Here is a 17,460-nt window from a genome sequence, read left to right on the forward strand (position 1 = left end):
ACCATGACAACTTCAGCTGTCTTTCTTCTATGGGACCAGCTGAGGATGTGCTACCACCATGCCCTACAGACCCGATTTTTTTCCCCAGGGTATCCTTATGGAAAATTTCTTAAGATCATAATGAAAACCTTAGAATTTTGGCAGTCTTCATTACAATTTTGAGTTTTTAATCCCAGATTGTATATGGAAAAAAATAACAGTGGTGAGAAAGTTGTTCACTTTCCTTGCATGGAAATGGGCAAATCATACTTGGGAGAGTGAGTTCTAGGACAGCTGGGACTACACAAAGAAACCCTGTCTTGAAAAAGAAAACAAAATAAGCCAAAATGAAAACAGCCCCTGGTCTTACAAAGTAATATTAAGGCATTTCCTACAGCAGGTGTACATCCTATTCCTGCAGTTAAAAGGCGGTCAGGATCAGATCCTAAAGTAAATGGGAGCATAATTGTTAACCAGAGAGCAATCATAGCTACAAGACTACCAGCTACAAGGCAGTAGGACCAATCTTAAATCCTAGAAATCTTACCTCACAGTCCACCTCTTTTCTTTTGTCTTTCAGGTCTTCTTGGTCCTCTGGTGCCTCCTTAAGGGGAGAGTGATAACCAGGCATGAATACCAGTGACCTTGATAGCAGTGGGAGTCCAGAGAATTATGATGTATGATCTTTTCCACCTGGCTCAAGCCTGAAGCCTTGGATCAGCACAGCATCTCCCAGGCTGGACTGGGTGCTCAGCAGGCTGGTACCTAACAGGTTGAGCTGTCTGAACCGGGGGCAGGGGTAGGGGTGGGGGAATCTTATCCAAAGTTCATTGCAATGCTTTTAAGGACTAAGATTGGAGCAGAGCAATCTGATAACAGTCCAGCACGCACCAGAGGGACCATGGTGGGTGGTCTCCCATAGACTATTTCTTAGGAGGTAAAGTTTTCTCGATAGGGGTGCAGTAGATGCTGAGAAGAGCATAAAGCAAGAGACAGACCCAGTTACCACCAGTCTCAAGAGTGTACTGAGTTTAAAAATCTCCTTTAAAGTCCTTTTCATCCTTTCTATGTTCCCTGAACTCTGAGGATACAAGTGTTGGGGTGTTGGTCTGATGTATTTTGATGCTAATTACTGCTTGCTGTCTTTTCATGTACCCCAAATATTGCTGCGTAATGTTGTCTAAAAATGTATTCCGCTTTGGCCAATAAAAAGCCGACACACCTGGGCAGGCAAATGGGGTAGGTGTGGATAAGGTTCATGGACTTTGGGAGACAGAGAGAATCTTTGGGAAAGGGAGAGACTAGACTGAGGAAGGAGGAGAAGCACCATGGGACAGGAATAGAGCCACGTGAGCCCAGAGGAGGAATTCCGAAGTTCCTCATGGAAAGAGATGGAGAAGAACATTAGCAACTATTTTGGGATTATGGAAGGGGGGTAGCCCAAACAGACATTATTAGACACAGATGGAATAGGATGGAGACTGGGAGTTATTAGAGAATAGCTTAAGAGGTAATATTTGCCTTGCTCAGGGTAAAGGCTTATTCTAAAATACAGCACGTGTCTGTGTTTTCATTGATTGCTATCGGGTTAGAAAATACCACCATAATAATAATTAACCTAATAATAAAATTTATTAGGCCATAATTAACCACAACATACAACAGAGTTTCCAATCTATGTTAAGAGCCTTAGAGAATAATTGAGGAACTTGGCCAAGAAGGCCAGACCATTGCTAGAACCCAGAGATAGAGGCTAAGTCTGTGGATAATCTCCATTAGCCACTTTTTGGCTACTACTTGGGCTGTTTCCATCCCAAGGTTTGAAAAGTCTCTACTCAACATGTGATTGTATCAACAAGGACCAGCAGATATTTGTATCCATATAGTCCTGGCTTGACTTCACTGATGGCCATTTACCCAAATTCACCAGGTACAGCACCTTGACTCTGTTATCCTGGAGGGAACATTGTTTTTCTTTGCATTTACCTGAGTGCAGGTCAGGCAAGGGTCCGATATGTTTTGAAGTATTTCTCAATGTCCAGGCAGCCAGATCTGAGGAACAATAATTCTGAGATTATGTTTTTCTTCTCAACACCTGCATGGAATGGTGTAAGGTGTGTAGTCAGTGCTGTCCCAACACCTTTGGTATGCAAATTAGCTCATCTCGAAAGATCCACCATCCACTTGGGGGAGGGTGGGGTAGTTCCCTGGGCTCCCAAAATAGAGTTCTCCTGGATCACACTCAGGAACATCTTTGTTGAAGCCAAGGGCAACAGAGCAGGTGAGCTGGCCCCACCCTTTCCCAGCTGCCGCCCTTGGGAGAGTGGGTCCCACCCCTTGCCCTGGCAGACAGTTGAGCTGCCCTTCATGGTGTGAGCACTGGAGATCTGGCCCCACCACTCACGGGGCACTGCTGGAGAGCTGATCCTGGTGGTGTGAGCTGAGAGAGCTGGTTCTGCTGCTTGCCAACTGGCTCAGGCAAGAGAAGCCAGCCACAGACCTTTTTTTGAAAAAGTGGGAGAGCTTGCCCTGGTGGCATGGGCACAGGAGAGCTCTCTGGAACACATGGACCTGGCAGGATGCTGGAATATAAAATTAAGGAGCTTGGGAGAATTTTTTCTTATGTATGCACTGAAGCTGTTAGGCCTGTGGTCCTTGTAGCTGTGGGAGGGGAGTCCCAAAACCAGGGAAAGGGAGAGAAATCCCATCCTTAGAAATAAATAGAATAGGTGTGTAGAAAACTGGTTGTTGAATGACAGTACTAATCTAGAGTCCATTTGGCCCATAAGAGGTGCATTCAAGGGGCTGGAGTGATGGCTTAGTGGTTAAGAGCACTGTCTGCTCTTCCAAAGGTCCTGAGTTCACTTCCCAGCAACCAAATGGTGGCTCACAATCATCTAGAATGAGATCTGGTGCCCTCTTCTGGTAGGACAGGCACACATGCAGGCAGAACACTATATATAATGAAATAAATCTTTAAAAAAAAAAAAGAGGTGCATTCAAGCTAATTTCCTCAAATTTTTAAAAGTTTACAAAAAAAGAGATACGTTTTAGACATACTAGCATTACCATTGTTTGTAATCTGTACTGGAATCTACATTGTAGAAAAGGCAGCCGAATCACACCTTTGTATCATAGTAGAAGCTTGGGAAATGGTTTTGGCTTAAAAGCATGAACACTCTTTAAGGCAAGCACAGGGAAGTAAGAAACTCCCCGTAGAGCAGAAGGGCAGAAGCTCACTTGATCTTGATTTTCAGTACAAATGTGGACTGTGAAAGTGAGGCCTCTTTTCTCTATCCAGAAGACTGGATGTGTCCAGATCAGCACAGTGGGAAGAACTGTTAAGTCTACACTGAGAAGACAACCAAAGGAAATTTACAATCTTGTGACCATGATAATAGTAGCAGTACTTTACCATAATGAGATTAGTAGTTTATCAGGACTCCAAGGATTAACTCTGCACTTTTGAAGTCTTAATATAACACTAGCATAGCTAGAGAAAGAAATCTGAAGCCTTTTCATTTTTTTTTTAATATACCGAATTTTCTGACATATGAGATGACCCTCAACTTTAACTTTAACTTTTCCAATTAAAACATAGAGTTTGTGATATACTCGTTATATAAGGCGGGCGTGGTGACACACGTCTTTAATCCCAGCAGAGGTGGCAGAGGCAGGTGTCTCACTCTGAGTCAGCAGTAGGATTATGCCCTGTCCAACTCTTAGTGCTGACTTTTGGGCAGATTGAGTGCTATGTGACCTCCCTCCTGGGGCAGCTTGCTATTAACCTGATCATCTCAGAAAATCATTTTTTGGGCAGGTGAGAAAACCTTTATATATAGAAAGCATGTATTATGGGATATAGAAATGACAACGCTGTATATGCTGGCATCACTTGGCACTTCACAGCAATTAACAGTTGAAAACACAGGAACATGATTTCCAAGGCAGTGAGTGAGGAGAGGGCCCTGGGGTGATTCTAGGTGTCTCATTTCACTGCTGCAAACTCTAAGCTGCATTTGGCATAAAGCTGGCAGACACGGGGACGGGGAGCGATGAGGAAGGACTCAAAAACCTTGCATTATGTTTCTTTTATTGCACTGCATGGCATGGCCACAGGAATCTTCTTATTCTTTGCCTTTCTGTATTTATACGTATCCTGCTTCAGAGAGTGATTACAGGGAGGGATCCTGAGAGTGTGGGAAGGAAAGAGGCCAAGGGTCTCCCAGAATAGAAATCAGAGCAACATGGTCTGGAACTATCTTGCAGAAATTTAGAAAAACAAATGGCGACTCAGAATGGAGATGTTGAGACTGGGAGTCATGTAAGGAGAGACAAGGATTGGGACCTGCCTGAACTCACAGTCCGTATTTCTGTTCCATGGGTAGTCAGTGCAGTGGCCACCCTGCAAGAGCTACTTGGGTTTTGCTTACTTTTGGCGTGTCAAGTCACCCCAGGTGCCTGAGGGTTCTGAGGAAAGCAGCTATAGCCTAGGCTGGAGTCACCAAGCTCAGTCATAGCACCCAGGCTCTGTGCTCCACTCAGTTGTGCTGCTGATTGGCCTGGGTGCTTCTCTGGCAGGTGAGTCCAGGTGATCTGACAGAGGGAGCCTGGACACAGGGACCAGCATGAGGAGCCTGAGACCTGGTTGGCCACATTGCCTCAATTTAGTGTCCAGTCCTCCATGTGTGGCTCTCTACAGCATGCTGCTAGGCAATTGCACTTCAGAGACAATGCTTCACCCTTCCCCTCCCAGACCACAGGGAGAAAAAGTAACAGGAGAAGCCACTGCTGTAGGATACACAGGGTCTAGAGGACGCAGGAGAGCAGGCTCGCTCCCTAGTCCACTCTGCAATGAAGTACAAACAACTTCATGAGGACCCCGCTTCCTTTTTCCTGGAGCTCCCTGACCTCGCTGTGCATCACTGGGCAGTGAGGAAGAGTCAAGATACCCAAGTCAATAAGTGTGATGCAGCAAATGAAGAGAACAAAAGGGAAAAGTTTCATGATCCCCTCAACAAAGGCAGAAACAGAAAAGGCGTCAACACATTTTCTGATAAAATTTATGAATAAACTAAGTATAGGAAACACGCACACACACACACACACACACACACACACACACACACACACACACGGTGGAGGAGAGACTTACAATACAAATCAGCTAACAGGATCGTTAACAGTGAGAAGTTGAAACCAGGACAGTGCCGACTATCACAACTTGTGCTCAATATGGCAGTACAAGTCCCAATTATGCATCAAGACTGGAAATAGAAAGGTTAAGAAATCTCTGCTTGCATATGACGTGATGGTAAACTTAGAAAACAGTGAAGAATTCAGCAAATAATGTTAGGAGTAATAAACTGAGTATAAATCTGTAGGATTAAAAAATCAGCAAGCAAAAAACAAAACAAAACAAAACAAAACAAAACAAAAAAACAACCCAGTTTTATTGACATACACTATCAACATATGACATGAAAATTAAATTAAGAGAACTGCTTCATTGGCAGTAACATAAAAAAAAAATCTCAACGAAGGGGTAAAAGACCTGAGTATGGAAAACTGCAGGAGGATGAAAGGGAGAGAGGATGTTTGACCCCATTGTGATCCCTGAGATTGTGAATTGTAAAAACCTGTCTCTTGTTTGTGTGGTTGAGCCCTAACACACACCTTTAATCCAAGAACTTTCTTTACATAAGATTTAAATAAAGTTAACTCTAGCTCACATGGTACAGCAAGAATCTATCTGACAGAGATTAAAGAATAGGACTTTGAGTTGAAGGATATTAAAGGCAGCACATAGAAGTAGGAGGACTTTTAGCTCTTTAGCTCTTGAGCTCTTCAGTTCTTTGTCCTTTGGCTTTTTGGGCTTTAGGCTAGCAAGCCTTTGGTCTTAGGTTTTTTGGCTTTTTCCTAGCTAATTGGCTCCCCCCTAAAAATGCATCAAGACTGCAAATAGAAAGGTTGAAGAATCTCTGCTTGCCTATGGACATGATAGTAAATGTTAGAAAACACTGAAGAATTCAGCTGTCAGCTGAGCTAGTGAGCCTTTTGGGGCTTTTCCTTTGGGATGTGTGCTGAGTAGGAAGGTCAACTGGGTGCTTTCTCTGCCTCTCTGAGCTAGCAGGTTTCACCCCAGCACCTGGCTCCTGAGTCTTTATTGGTAAAATAAAATTATTGGGAGTTTCATTTAAAACAACAGAAAATGACACAAATAACTGAGGATACATACAGCCTGTGGTCACTGATTATAAGAATTCTACTTACAATGTTCATACTAATTAAAACGACCTACAGACTTTATGTGATCTCTCTTGAAATATCAATAGTACTCTCCATAGGAAAAGAAGAAAAAATAGCCAAGTTCACACAAAAACATGACAGTTCCAATAGTCGAAGAATTTTTAATTTTTATATTTGTTTATTTTATTGTATGTATTATGAGTTCTTTCCTCATAAGTTTGTCCGTGTACCACAATGTTGTGGACGGTTGTGAGCCATCACACGGGTGATAGGTATTGAACCTGTGTCCTCTGGCAGAACAAGTATTCTTTAAAAAAATATTTATTTATTTATTATGTATACAGTGCTCTGGCCACATGTATATGTACAAGCCAGAAGAGAGCACCAGATCACATTATAGATGGTTGTGAGCCACCATGTGGTTGCTGGGAATTGAACTCAGGACCTCTGGAAGAGCAGATAGTGTTCTTATCCTCTGAGCTATCTCTCCAGCCTAACATGATTTTTTTTTAAGAAAAGGAGCTATAAGAGATAATCCAATCCCATCCTGAAAAGAAGCCTAGATATTGCTCTAGTCAGGAGGTTTGTAAACATGGGGAGTGCTTTCAGGGGCCACACAGCAGGGCAACTTCAGCTTTTGGGAAAAGAAAATCACCTTGAAGGACATCTTAGTCACTGCTCTATTCCTGTGAACAAACACCATGACCATGGAGACTCTTGTAAGAGAAAACAGTTGATGGGGGCTGATCACAGTTTCAGAGGCTTAGTCCATTATTACAATGGCAGAGATCCTGGTGGCATGCAAACATGGTGCTGGAAATGCAGCTGAGGGTTAACTCCTGATCCATAGACAAAAAGAGCCAGACTAGGTCTTCCCTGGGCTTTTAAAACCTCTCTCTCTCACACACACACCCCAGTGATACATTTCCTCCAACAAGGCCACACCTCCGAATCCTTCTAATCTTATCAAAGAGTTCTACTTTCTGGTGACTAAGCATTCAAGTAAGTGAGCCTATGAAGGACAGTCTTATTCAAACCACTACAAAGGGGGAGACTGTGAATATCTTAGAACCAGTACAGGAAGAGAAATTACCTTTCTGTGGATGACTGATTTCTCAGATAGAGTGACATGAGTAAGGAGCCATTTAGTAAGCTCAAATACAGTTCTGCCACCATATCTTCATCTTTGTATAGAAGTGGAAACAGGGATTTGAGTTGCAACCTTGGTATAGAAATGGTTTATACAATTTGCTACACAAAACAAAACAAAACAAAACAAAACAAAACAAAACAAGTCTCTGGTAAATTATTCAAACTGAGTTGTTCTTTAGGATATCAAGGGAACAGAAGAAGAGAGTTTGTACAATTGCATCGCTCAATTCAGAAAGGTGAGAGTCTTGGATACTAAGTAGTGCCTTGGGGTAAGAGAGCAGAAGCTAAGGACAAAGAGCAAATTAAAACAATAGCTACTTGGCAAGATGGCTCAGTGGGTAAAAGCTCTCTCTCCACCCGCGCCCCGCCCCCGTGCCCCGCCCCCGCGCCCCGCCCCCGCAGCCTTGTTTCTTGTCAACTTGATAGTAAAATCATCTGAGAGGAGAGAACCTTAGCTGAGAAAATGTCTCCATTACATCATCATCCTGGGCCATGGGCAATGTGAAAAGTTCCGGGAAGACCCTTTCTTATTTAGTGATTGGTGTGGGAAGGCACAGCCCACTGTGAGTAGTGTCTGGGATTGTGGTCTTGAGTGCTATAAGAAAGCAGGCTGAACAAGGAGTGAGGAGCAAGCCAGGATAGCAGTTTTCCTCCATGGCTTCTGCATCAGCTCCTGCCTCCAGGTATGTGCCCAGCTTGAGTTTTGGCATTGGCTTCCCAGGAAGGACTATGGCTGGAGATGCTGCCAAGAGCCATCTTATTAAAGAAGTTCAAGAGGCATGTCGGTTTTCTGGGAAGGATCTGTATATCACAGAATTGCTGCCAGCAATTCTGACAACCTCAACATTTGTGCACTCCTGCATCTCTGTAAAATCTGGCACTGTGTGAACCATCACGTTCTGGGTATTTACCCACTCTGATTGATCAAACTTCCTATGGGATCTTATTGAAGATGTACTGTAGGCAAACATAAGGTTATTTTGTCTTTAAATTCTGATTTCCTGTCTAAATGTTGTGTAAACTCTGCTCCCTAATTGTTTCCCTGTTATGTCAATAAAGCAGCTTACAGCCAATCCATGAACAGGGGCAAGAATAGGGCTGGACTTCCTGCCAGCAGTGGAGGAGGAGTCAAGAGAGAAAGCAGGGATTCAGCCATGGGTAGAGGTCCAAGCATGATCAAGAGGAAAGAGCTGGAGCTGAGGAAAGCTACAAAGTGCAAGTGTGGCTGGGATGTTTGCTAAGAACAGGACAAAATAGCATAGAGGATTAAGAACAGACGTAAACTGCTCAGATTGTGTTGTAAGGCCTTTTTATTATAAAAGAGACTCAATTATTTGTGTGATAGCTGGGTTAAGAAATAAGTGAGGAGAAAGAAATGCTTTTATAAAAATAACTTTAATAATGTACTTCTGTGTAGATGAATTAATTCTTAATTATGGAATTCCTGATATGACTCAAACAATTTTAAAAGTTAAATGGTTTTAGATCTTCTAAAGCAATTTTAGAAAGTTTGTGGCTGCAACAAATACCTTTGTTGACCTCCAGATGCCTTAGTAGGGGACAGCCTTGAGGAAGAATTGTGATCCAGATGGCACCGTGAACCCTGGAATACACCATAAATATAGACAACGTGGTTTAAACTTCCCATGAACCCATTTCTAGAGCTACCTAGAGATGTCTAAATTAAGTACAAACCAAATAAACAAACTGTTCTAATTCCTTACACCTTGTCACCTTATGGCATCATATGCTGTCATTTTAAATTGATTTTGTTTCTTGGAATGAAAGACAGCTAAAATTATTGTCCTGAACTCATTATAAACTAAGAGATATCTGGAAAATGTGTATCCAGGACATTCCTAATTGAAAAGACATATATTCCTGTAATTTTTAGAGCCTGTTAAACTTTAGGCCTTGCCAATCTTTGCCATTCTGAACTCATTATGAACTTATGTAATGGATATATAGATAAGAAATGTTTAGTTTTGGTGAAAAAATATAACCTGTTATATTTTTTAATTCATCTGGTTTTGTGATTAATTGATTTTTGAGTGTGAGGTAATTCTTTTTCTCAGAAGTATAAATACAGACAATAAATAGGGTTGAAGTTAAAGTTTTTAACTTTATCCATCCTCTTCTCTTGAATGCTTGTGCATATCAATGGTCTAGTTTTTAATCTCTCTCTTATCTTTTATTTCCAGGTATATTCACAAATAAGTTAACAGACTCAGGGCTCCCCTTCAGCCCTCTCAGACATGTAGGCATCTGCAGACCAAAGAGCCTCCTTTTAGGGCCCCCTGAAGTTTGTGGCTAAAAGCCACTTTTACAGCCCTGATTGTGAGAAATTGTGGTCAGTTTTCTTTTTTTAGCCTCAGTACAGCCAGTCCCAGAGAAGGAACCCTGGCCTCCCTCCCCTCCTTTTTCTTTCAATTGTGATCAGCTGCCTGAGCCATCAGCTTGGTGACCCAAGAGATAAAGTGAATGGGGATTCTGCATCCTGTACCAGATTCTACCTTGGACTTTGCCAAAGCAGACAGACTTTGGCAGGATGCATGAGCCATATAAACCTGATTATCCCTGAGTCGCTTTCATCATGGTGTTCAGTCACAGCAATAGAAACATTAAGACAGATGATACCCGAGTTCCAGCTCCGAAGCCAGTGTGTGTGTGAGTGTGTGCGGTGTGTGTGTGTGTGTGTGTGTGTGTGTGTGTGTGTGTCATGTTTCACTGAGAGAGAAAACAGATGTGCAAGAGGCTCACAAGCACTGAGCAGTGGAGAGTGAGTGCTTGGAGTGCCTTACCTCTGGACAGATGACTCCACAGGGGCAGGCCTTGTCACTTGACCGCAAACAGACTCGTGAGAACTTGATAGGGTCCAATCCAGACAGTTACTATGACCTTTTGTCCTATGGGAGGAGAAGACAGACCAAATCCCCCACATTAGTGTGAGGAGTTGACTGAAAAGGCTTGTTTATCCTGGAGCCCCAGATGCTCTTGATTGGCCACTGTGATGAAACATATTGAGACAAATACTGAGTCTCTGGATCTAGGAAGCATCCTTGTCAAAGGAGAGCGGCAAACAGTCAGGATTAAGAGTGTAACTAGGAGAAGAGTGGGCAGAACTAGGGTCCCGAGTGTGGGCATAGTAAGATCTCTAAGTGTTAGGTAATAGGGGAGGGGCATGGGGAGGGGGGCTTAGGGTGGAAGAGGGAAGTCGGAGGAGCCTAAAGGGGAATATCACGATACAATTGATCTGATGGGAACAATCGAAACTGAGGGTCTTCTGGGGGAAGAGGGAGGAAGGTAACGGTAGTAGAAGGAGGAAGGGAGCCATAATAACAATGTGGATGGCTGGAAAAGCCACCAGGAGGCACACTATTAACTACCTACCTAAAAAATATAACAAGTGTAATTCTGTATATGACTATACATAAAACCACAACCAATCAGTATGCAGAGCTGTGGAGCCCAGGCCCAAGGGATTCAGTTACCTATGACTCCCACACCTGAGGCTCAGGGGACAGTGCAGAAGAGGGGATGGGATTCTCATGTGTCTGCTCTGGAAGAGCGGTCAGTGCTCTTAAGCCCTGAGCCATCTCTCCAGGTCCCAGAAGCAGAACCTTCCTGAAGAGCTTTGTTTCCAGTGTCACAGAGCTAAGGAGAAAAGCACAGCTTTGCGGACAAGATAGGAATTGTCTGCAGTGGGGGGCTTGGGGATAAAGGAAGGAGGTCTAGGTGTGAGGAGGGGACAATGACGACAGAGGAATAAGGATGGGGGCTGGGCTGGGTGACTGGAGCAAGGGTTAGGACAACATGAAGTGGGAACAGATCCGCAGGAGCAAATGAGTTTGGGATTCAGATGGAGGGTTGTGGGAAGGTGCAAAACGGCTGGAGTGGAATCCAGAAGGGAGTGGCTGTGGAGAGGGAGACATGTGGTATTGCTGAAGCTGAATGACTCGGGACAGAAACTTTCAGGGGTGACTGGATATTGCTGTGGGCTCAAACACTTCCCGGGGGCTGGGGCTGCTGGCCTTACTTAGGTGGTGCAAGTTATAGTTGCAGGCTATAGCGTCACCTAGTGGAGACAAGGACTTGTTGGCAGGTTTAACGGGCTAAGGGATCTAGTGTCCAAGAGGGCGGAGTAGTCAAAGCAACGCAGCTCCGCCCAGTTCATAGTCTCTCTCCCAGAGGCAAGCTAGAAATACCCGGGCGATTGCCTAAGTGCATAGCAAAAGTGCCTGGCGTTTTTGTGAATATTTGAGCGGTTTGTAGGGCAGCACTGGATCCTCACCGCGTCTCTTGGCAGCTCCGGTTACACCTGTTGCTCAGGGTATGGCAAAGACTGCAGCCGCGGAGCACAATCGGTCTACCCTGGCTCTGCGACTTTTGGTTCCACTGACCTGTCTGTGGTCTTTGCTGTCTGCAGGTGAGTTGCCATGGCCTAAATGGTGGGGTGGGGGTGGGAGGGGTGGGGAGGGGTGGGAGACCCACCAGACTCTCGAATTATGAGGTAGCTCCAAGGAAGCTCCTGGACCATCCCTTAAGAGAGAGAGAGAGAGAGAAAAAAGTCCTTTGCCCCACCCTCTTCCATTCTCTGGAGAGGGGCTAGGAAGTTACTCCTGGAGGACAAATAATCTGAGCAAGATGCCGGAGGGGAATCGATGGTGACACTGTGATCCACAGGAAGCCTGTCAAGTCCACACAGTGCTCAGTGTCAGACCCGCAAGGAGGCTGACGCAGACAGCTGGTTTGGACTGGCATGCCTATTCTTGGAAGATTGCGTTCACCCCTGAATCCTCACAAACCCTCAGCCATTCCAGGACCTCTTTGCTCTTGAGGTAGCTTTCCCACCTTCCATGGGACTTCTCCAGCTGATCACAAAAGGTGCTTCCAGGGACAAGGCAGCCACGACCACCCATTGTCTCATTTTCCCCCTTCTGTTCTTGTTTTGTTTTATGGCAGGATTTCACACCATTTCCTGCACTATGGAATTTGCAACAGTCTCTTCTCTCTGTGGGTCTACAGAGTGTGTTACCCTGGCTCAGCTTCAATTCCCATGTGATTCTTTATCCACCAACCCACCTCCCCTGCCTAGCCAGCCTTCTCCACTGTTCCACCCACGGAATGCCTTTTACCCCTTGTTCCAAGAGGTGGCAATCTGCTCAAATGCCTGAAGACACCTCAGTTAGTTAGGGGCTGGAACACCTTGTCCTCTGTCCTAGGCCCAGACAATGGTGTTCATTAGGCAGGTGTGGGTTTTGTTGCTGTTGTTGTTTTGTAAATTGTAGTAGACACTTATTTTTTTTCAGTTTGGTAAGCCTGCCTCTCTCCCCCCCCCCCCTTCTCTCTCCCTCCCTCCCTCCCCTCTCCCTCTCTGCCCTTCCAGAAGGACTTCCTTGGTGCCAGAGGCAGAGACCATCTCTGAGTCCCTTGCTTCCCTCACCTAACCACACTGCCATGTTTCCTTCACAGAGGCTGCTTCTCTTTGCTACAACTTCAGTGTTGGCAAGTCAGGGTCTGGACTGTGGAGGTACGACGTCCAAGGTCAACTGAATGAGGAGATTTTTCTTCACTACAGCAATAACAAGTGTCATGTCTTTGGTGCGCTGGGGAACAGACTAAATGCAACAAAGATCTGTGAACACCAGGTGGACACTCTGAGTGATCTAGTTTACTCATTCAAAGAGCAAGCGTTACACATCAGTCAGGTGAATGACACAATCAGAGGTAAGTTTCACATGGCCCCATAGGGTTGGGGATGCAGTTAAATGATTTGTGACAGGTTAGGGACACTCATTGCTTTTATGGAGGAAAAAAAAGTATCACTTACAGTTCCACCTAAGTGGTTGAGCAGCAAGGACAAAAGGTAGACCAAGGTCAGAGGACGGCAAGGGATGGGGAGAAGGCAGACAGGATGCATCAAGGCCAGAGACTAATCTCTTTCCAATGGGCACAGAGCCCCTCACTTTGCAGCCCACGATGTGTTGCCAGTATGAAGGAGATGGAGATGGAATTTTCAACGGATATTGGGAACTTAGCCTCAATGGAAGCAAACTGTTCCATGCTGACGCAAACACTGGAAAGTGGCTTGAAGTGGATTCTGGATTCAGCTGGATAAAAGATACCTGGGTGGGAGACAGGGATCTAACTGCCTCCTTAAACAGGATTGTACAGGGCGACTGCAGAACCTGGCTGGATGAGTTCAAGTTGCACTGGGAAGAAAAGCTTGAGCCTATAGGTAACTGGGAAGAAGAAAGGAAAGATGATGATGATGATGATGATGATGATGACGACGACGATGACAATGGTGTGTGTGTGTGTGTGTGTGTGTGTGTGTGTGTGTGTGTGTGTGTTGATCTAGTCACCATGACTCTTGGGTTAGTGGCCATTTTCCCCATCATTCATCTCCTTTCTCCCCCTCTTCTGTCTAATTAACTGTGTTTACACTGGTCACTCCCTGTGATTCCCTCTGTCGCAGTCTGGGCATCCTTCTATTTCCTGGCTCTCCCTCATTCTGGAGTCACTGTCCCTTTTCATCTCACCTGAGTGCTTTCATATTGCCACAATGCTCCCATGTCAGCTCTTCTTCTGCCAGCAGGAAAGACGAGGTCCCATCATTACGCTGCTTCCCCTACCATAGCTACAGAACTCTTTTGAGGACCAGGACATCCCCTCTACCTTCCTCCTCAGGACCCTTGAAAATAGACGTTCATAGCAAAGTGGGTGGAAATCTGTGTGCTCCTGAATTTCCCGAGCATCCAGAGGCTAAGGTGAGACTTCTTCAGATTTGCGGTCTGGTCAAAGACACAACTTGTGTTTTCATTTTAGCCTTGCCAACCACTATTGCAGAAGTAGACCAGCTTCTGTCCATGGCATTTTTGCTCAACCCCTCTGACCTGCTGATCCTCTCCTGTTTCCTCCTGCATGTTTTCTGAGGAGAAACCTTGGCAATGACAGGTACTGAAGGCACTGTTGGAAATGGGGTCAGGGACAGATGGGTGAAGAATGAGGCATAAGAGTGAATTTCAGGAGACCTGCTCTTGTCCCTCAGCTGCAGCATCTTTTTGACAAAGGAGGCGAGAGATTCTGAGTTCATGTCACGTGCTGGCAATGGCTTGTGCATGCTCAGCCTTGACTGACAGGAGAGAAATCTTGGCACAGACAAGTGGGTTTGACAAGGGAGCACAGTGGGTTCCTGGTCAGCACAGGTTCTTAATCAGGAGCTTCCCGTGCTGCAGATGTGAGGACAGCAGGGACACAAGGGAAGATCATGGTAGTTCCTCTTAGTATGTAGAAGGGAGAGGATTCTATCCCACAGACAAAGATAAGGAAGGTAAAAATGAGGTGGCCCAAAACAAGATCACTTGCTGCTACTGCATCAGCCTGGGGTTTGTTCCCAGCATACACATGCCAGCCAACAACCACTGACAGCACACAGTGCACTTACAGACGTGCAGGTGAGCACTCACACACGGAAACCAGAAACAAAGGAAGCAGCAGCAGCAGCAGCAGCAGCAGCAGCAGCAGCAGATGGAGCAGCATTCCCACTGGAGCCCTGTGGCACAGAGCTGCTGCTGGAGTCCACTGCTCCCATCTGGACTGCACAGAGGGACAAGGCGAGGCAGGGACAGCCACAGCCACAGCTGCGTGTGCCACACTCAGACAGTGAGAGATTTAGAATGAAGGGGAAAGAGATTTCTGGAATCCCACTCGGGACCTGGACAGTGAGGACCCAGGCCCCTCTCTGGACAGGGCTCCTCCTAGCTCCTTTGGCTCCTCCCATCAGGCCCTGAGTCAGGGAGCACAGCTAGTCACCACTGCTTTCTCTTGAACTCCATGCTCTGCAGCAGGGCGTGGGGCTGACTCTGGAACAGGGGAAGGAGGGAGGAAGACAGTAGATGCTGCAGGATGTGAGGTCAGGGGTGGTGTGAGGAGGGGAATGAGTGACCCTCGGGGAGGGTGGCTGGGGTGCTGAAGACTGGTACAGGTCACCCAGGAGAACTGGCCCAGGCTGTCTTCAAACCCTACAAAAGATGTGTTCCCTTGCTGTAGGTTGAAGATGCTCCAGAGATGGTGGTGAGAATTCATCTGGTGCAGCCACTCTGCCTTTTCGTCAGCCTCAACCAGACGAATCATCACTCTGTTGGCCCAGGATTTGATGTTCTTTCATTCTGTACTAGTCATTTTGGCCCCTTCTTACCACCTTGTGCCTTCTGTCTTGGTGCTCCCTGGGTGGGGGTGGGGGCGGAATTTGCCCTTAACATGGAACTACTTGAAGAAGTTTGTACATGCCAAGCACAGGAAACAGGATAAGTGGATCTCCTTAGTGGGACTGTGAAGTTCTCACTTCTGTGTATACAACTTATCAGTATCTATGTCAGTGTGAGGCAGAATAGGAAGATCCAACCTACTTAAGAGTATTTGCCTGAAAGTTAAATTTTCTGTTTAAAAATTTTTTGTTTATAATGGATATTTATTATATCCACTCCTTTACTAGGAAGCCTTTCTAGAACAAAAGAAGAAACATATCTACTATTTTACATGACTATATTGAAGGGGACTGGTTAAATAAGCCTAAATGACTCCATGACAGGCTTCCTTTTCCTGTTAGCTCAGAATAGGCCTAAATCTTCATTTCTCATAGAAGAGCTCGGTGGCTGCTGGGAGTACTGCATAGAATAGGCAGCCATAGACGGCTGGACAGGAGAAGCTAAGATTGCTTAAGGCTGGTTTGCTGCTGGTCTAGGTGTTCTAGGATGATTGATTGCTGGTCTAGAAATCTCTTGTCTTATGATTAACTCATGACCACTGACTAAGGTGGGCTGTGCTTTTTCAGTGTGCCCATGCTTTTGGGGTATAAATGCTCCAATCCTGTTAAGTATTACCTACCCTTGTCCTGAATTTCCACTGAATGCCTTTAAAAGGAGGCTTCAAGCTTATCTCAGGGTCGCCATTGTGTCTAAGTGGTGATCTCAGCATGCTGGATTTCTACAGAATAAACACTCTTTGTTGCTTGCATACTATTTGAGTTTGGGGTGTTTTCTTCAGTGAGTTACAGACTCTAACAGTATATGATAGAAACTATTTTATAACATAAATGATATTTTATAATATCATTACTATTATATATTAGTTTATGTGATATATTCTAGGTAGTTCAGCAATAGCCACATGCACATGGAGAAACAGAGAACTCAGAAGCGACTTTCTATAAGTATAAAAAGTATAGTTCGGCTCCTCCCTGCTTCATACTCGCCTCACAGAGCACCAGGAATCAGCTGCAGCACTCCCCACTATATGCGCCAGACATATGAAGCAAGGGGAAGTGAGCTACAGGAGGTCCAAGATGGTGGTGCTGGCCACATACGGTGTCTGAGCAGCAGGACAGAGCCTAGAGACCAGGCTGGGAGCTACTGACCACACGACCTGGAGAATCCTAGGTGAGATGGGTTCACACTGTGCAGAGGACAGGTGGGTATATCCTCTGGTCATCCAACTGGTCCGCGGAGGACGAGTCCCCAGTCCCCAGAGACTGGCTGCCTACCTGACTGCAAACTGAAGCTGTGTTCTATATAGAAGCCTCTGTATCTGAGACTGAATTGTGGGCAGTGAAATGCCAGCATCTGTATCTGCTGGCCCAGGGGAGAACCCAGGAGAATGGGTAGATCTGACCCTGGAACACTGCCCCGCTCCAGTCCACAGAAAGCCCCATGATCTTGTGGCCACACTGAGTCTCCAAAGGCCATCACAAGCCTATCGGGAAGTATCTGCACTTTCTCTGGCTAAGCTGTGTGTTACAGACTACCTGTCTCAGTGTCTGCTGGCCCAGAGGGGAGCCCAGAGTGTGGATCTGGGATAGATCAGACTTCAGATCACCCTGCTAGTCCAAAGAGGGACCCAGAGCCCATGGAGGTAGGGGTGGGCATGGCAGGCAGCTACAGATATGTTCTCAGCTATGGTCCAGTTTCCACACTCTCTGTCAGACTGAACCTAGGTAAGGGGCTGGGGTCAGAGCAAAAACAGGTGGGCGGAAGTGTAAGCCAGAGGGCATCTCCCACACTCTCTGGTGGACTGATCTGA

The 17,460-nt window shown here is 45.6% G+C and overlaps 1 protein-coding gene across 1 annotated transcript; it reads left to right on the forward strand.

Annotated features, from left to right (window-relative positions):
- Positions 1-8,388: 8,388 nt before the first annotated feature.
- On the forward strand, positions 8,389-16,321 carry LOC311594250 (UL16-binding protein 1-like). Its single transcript, XM_084775837.1, has 6 exons — positions 8,389-8,679; positions 11,687-11,806; positions 12,853-13,107; positions 13,337-13,687; positions 14,209-14,337; positions 15,433-16,321. The coding sequence occupies exons 2-5, from the start codon at positions 11,713-11,715 to the stop codon at positions 14,313-14,315; spliced, it is 807 nt and encodes a 268-aa protein (XP_084631963.1). The 5' UTR covers positions 8,389-8,679; positions 11,687-11,712; the 3' UTR covers positions 14,316-14,337; positions 15,433-16,321.
- Positions 16,322-17,460: the final 1,139 nt, after the last annotated feature.

The sequence above is a fragment of the Acomys minous genome, assembly GCF_964271855.1.
Source record: "Acomys minous genome assembly, chromosome: 3".
Classification (NCBI taxonomy): domain Eukaryota; kingdom Metazoa; phylum Chordata; class Mammalia; order Rodentia; family Muridae; genus Acomys; species Acomys minous.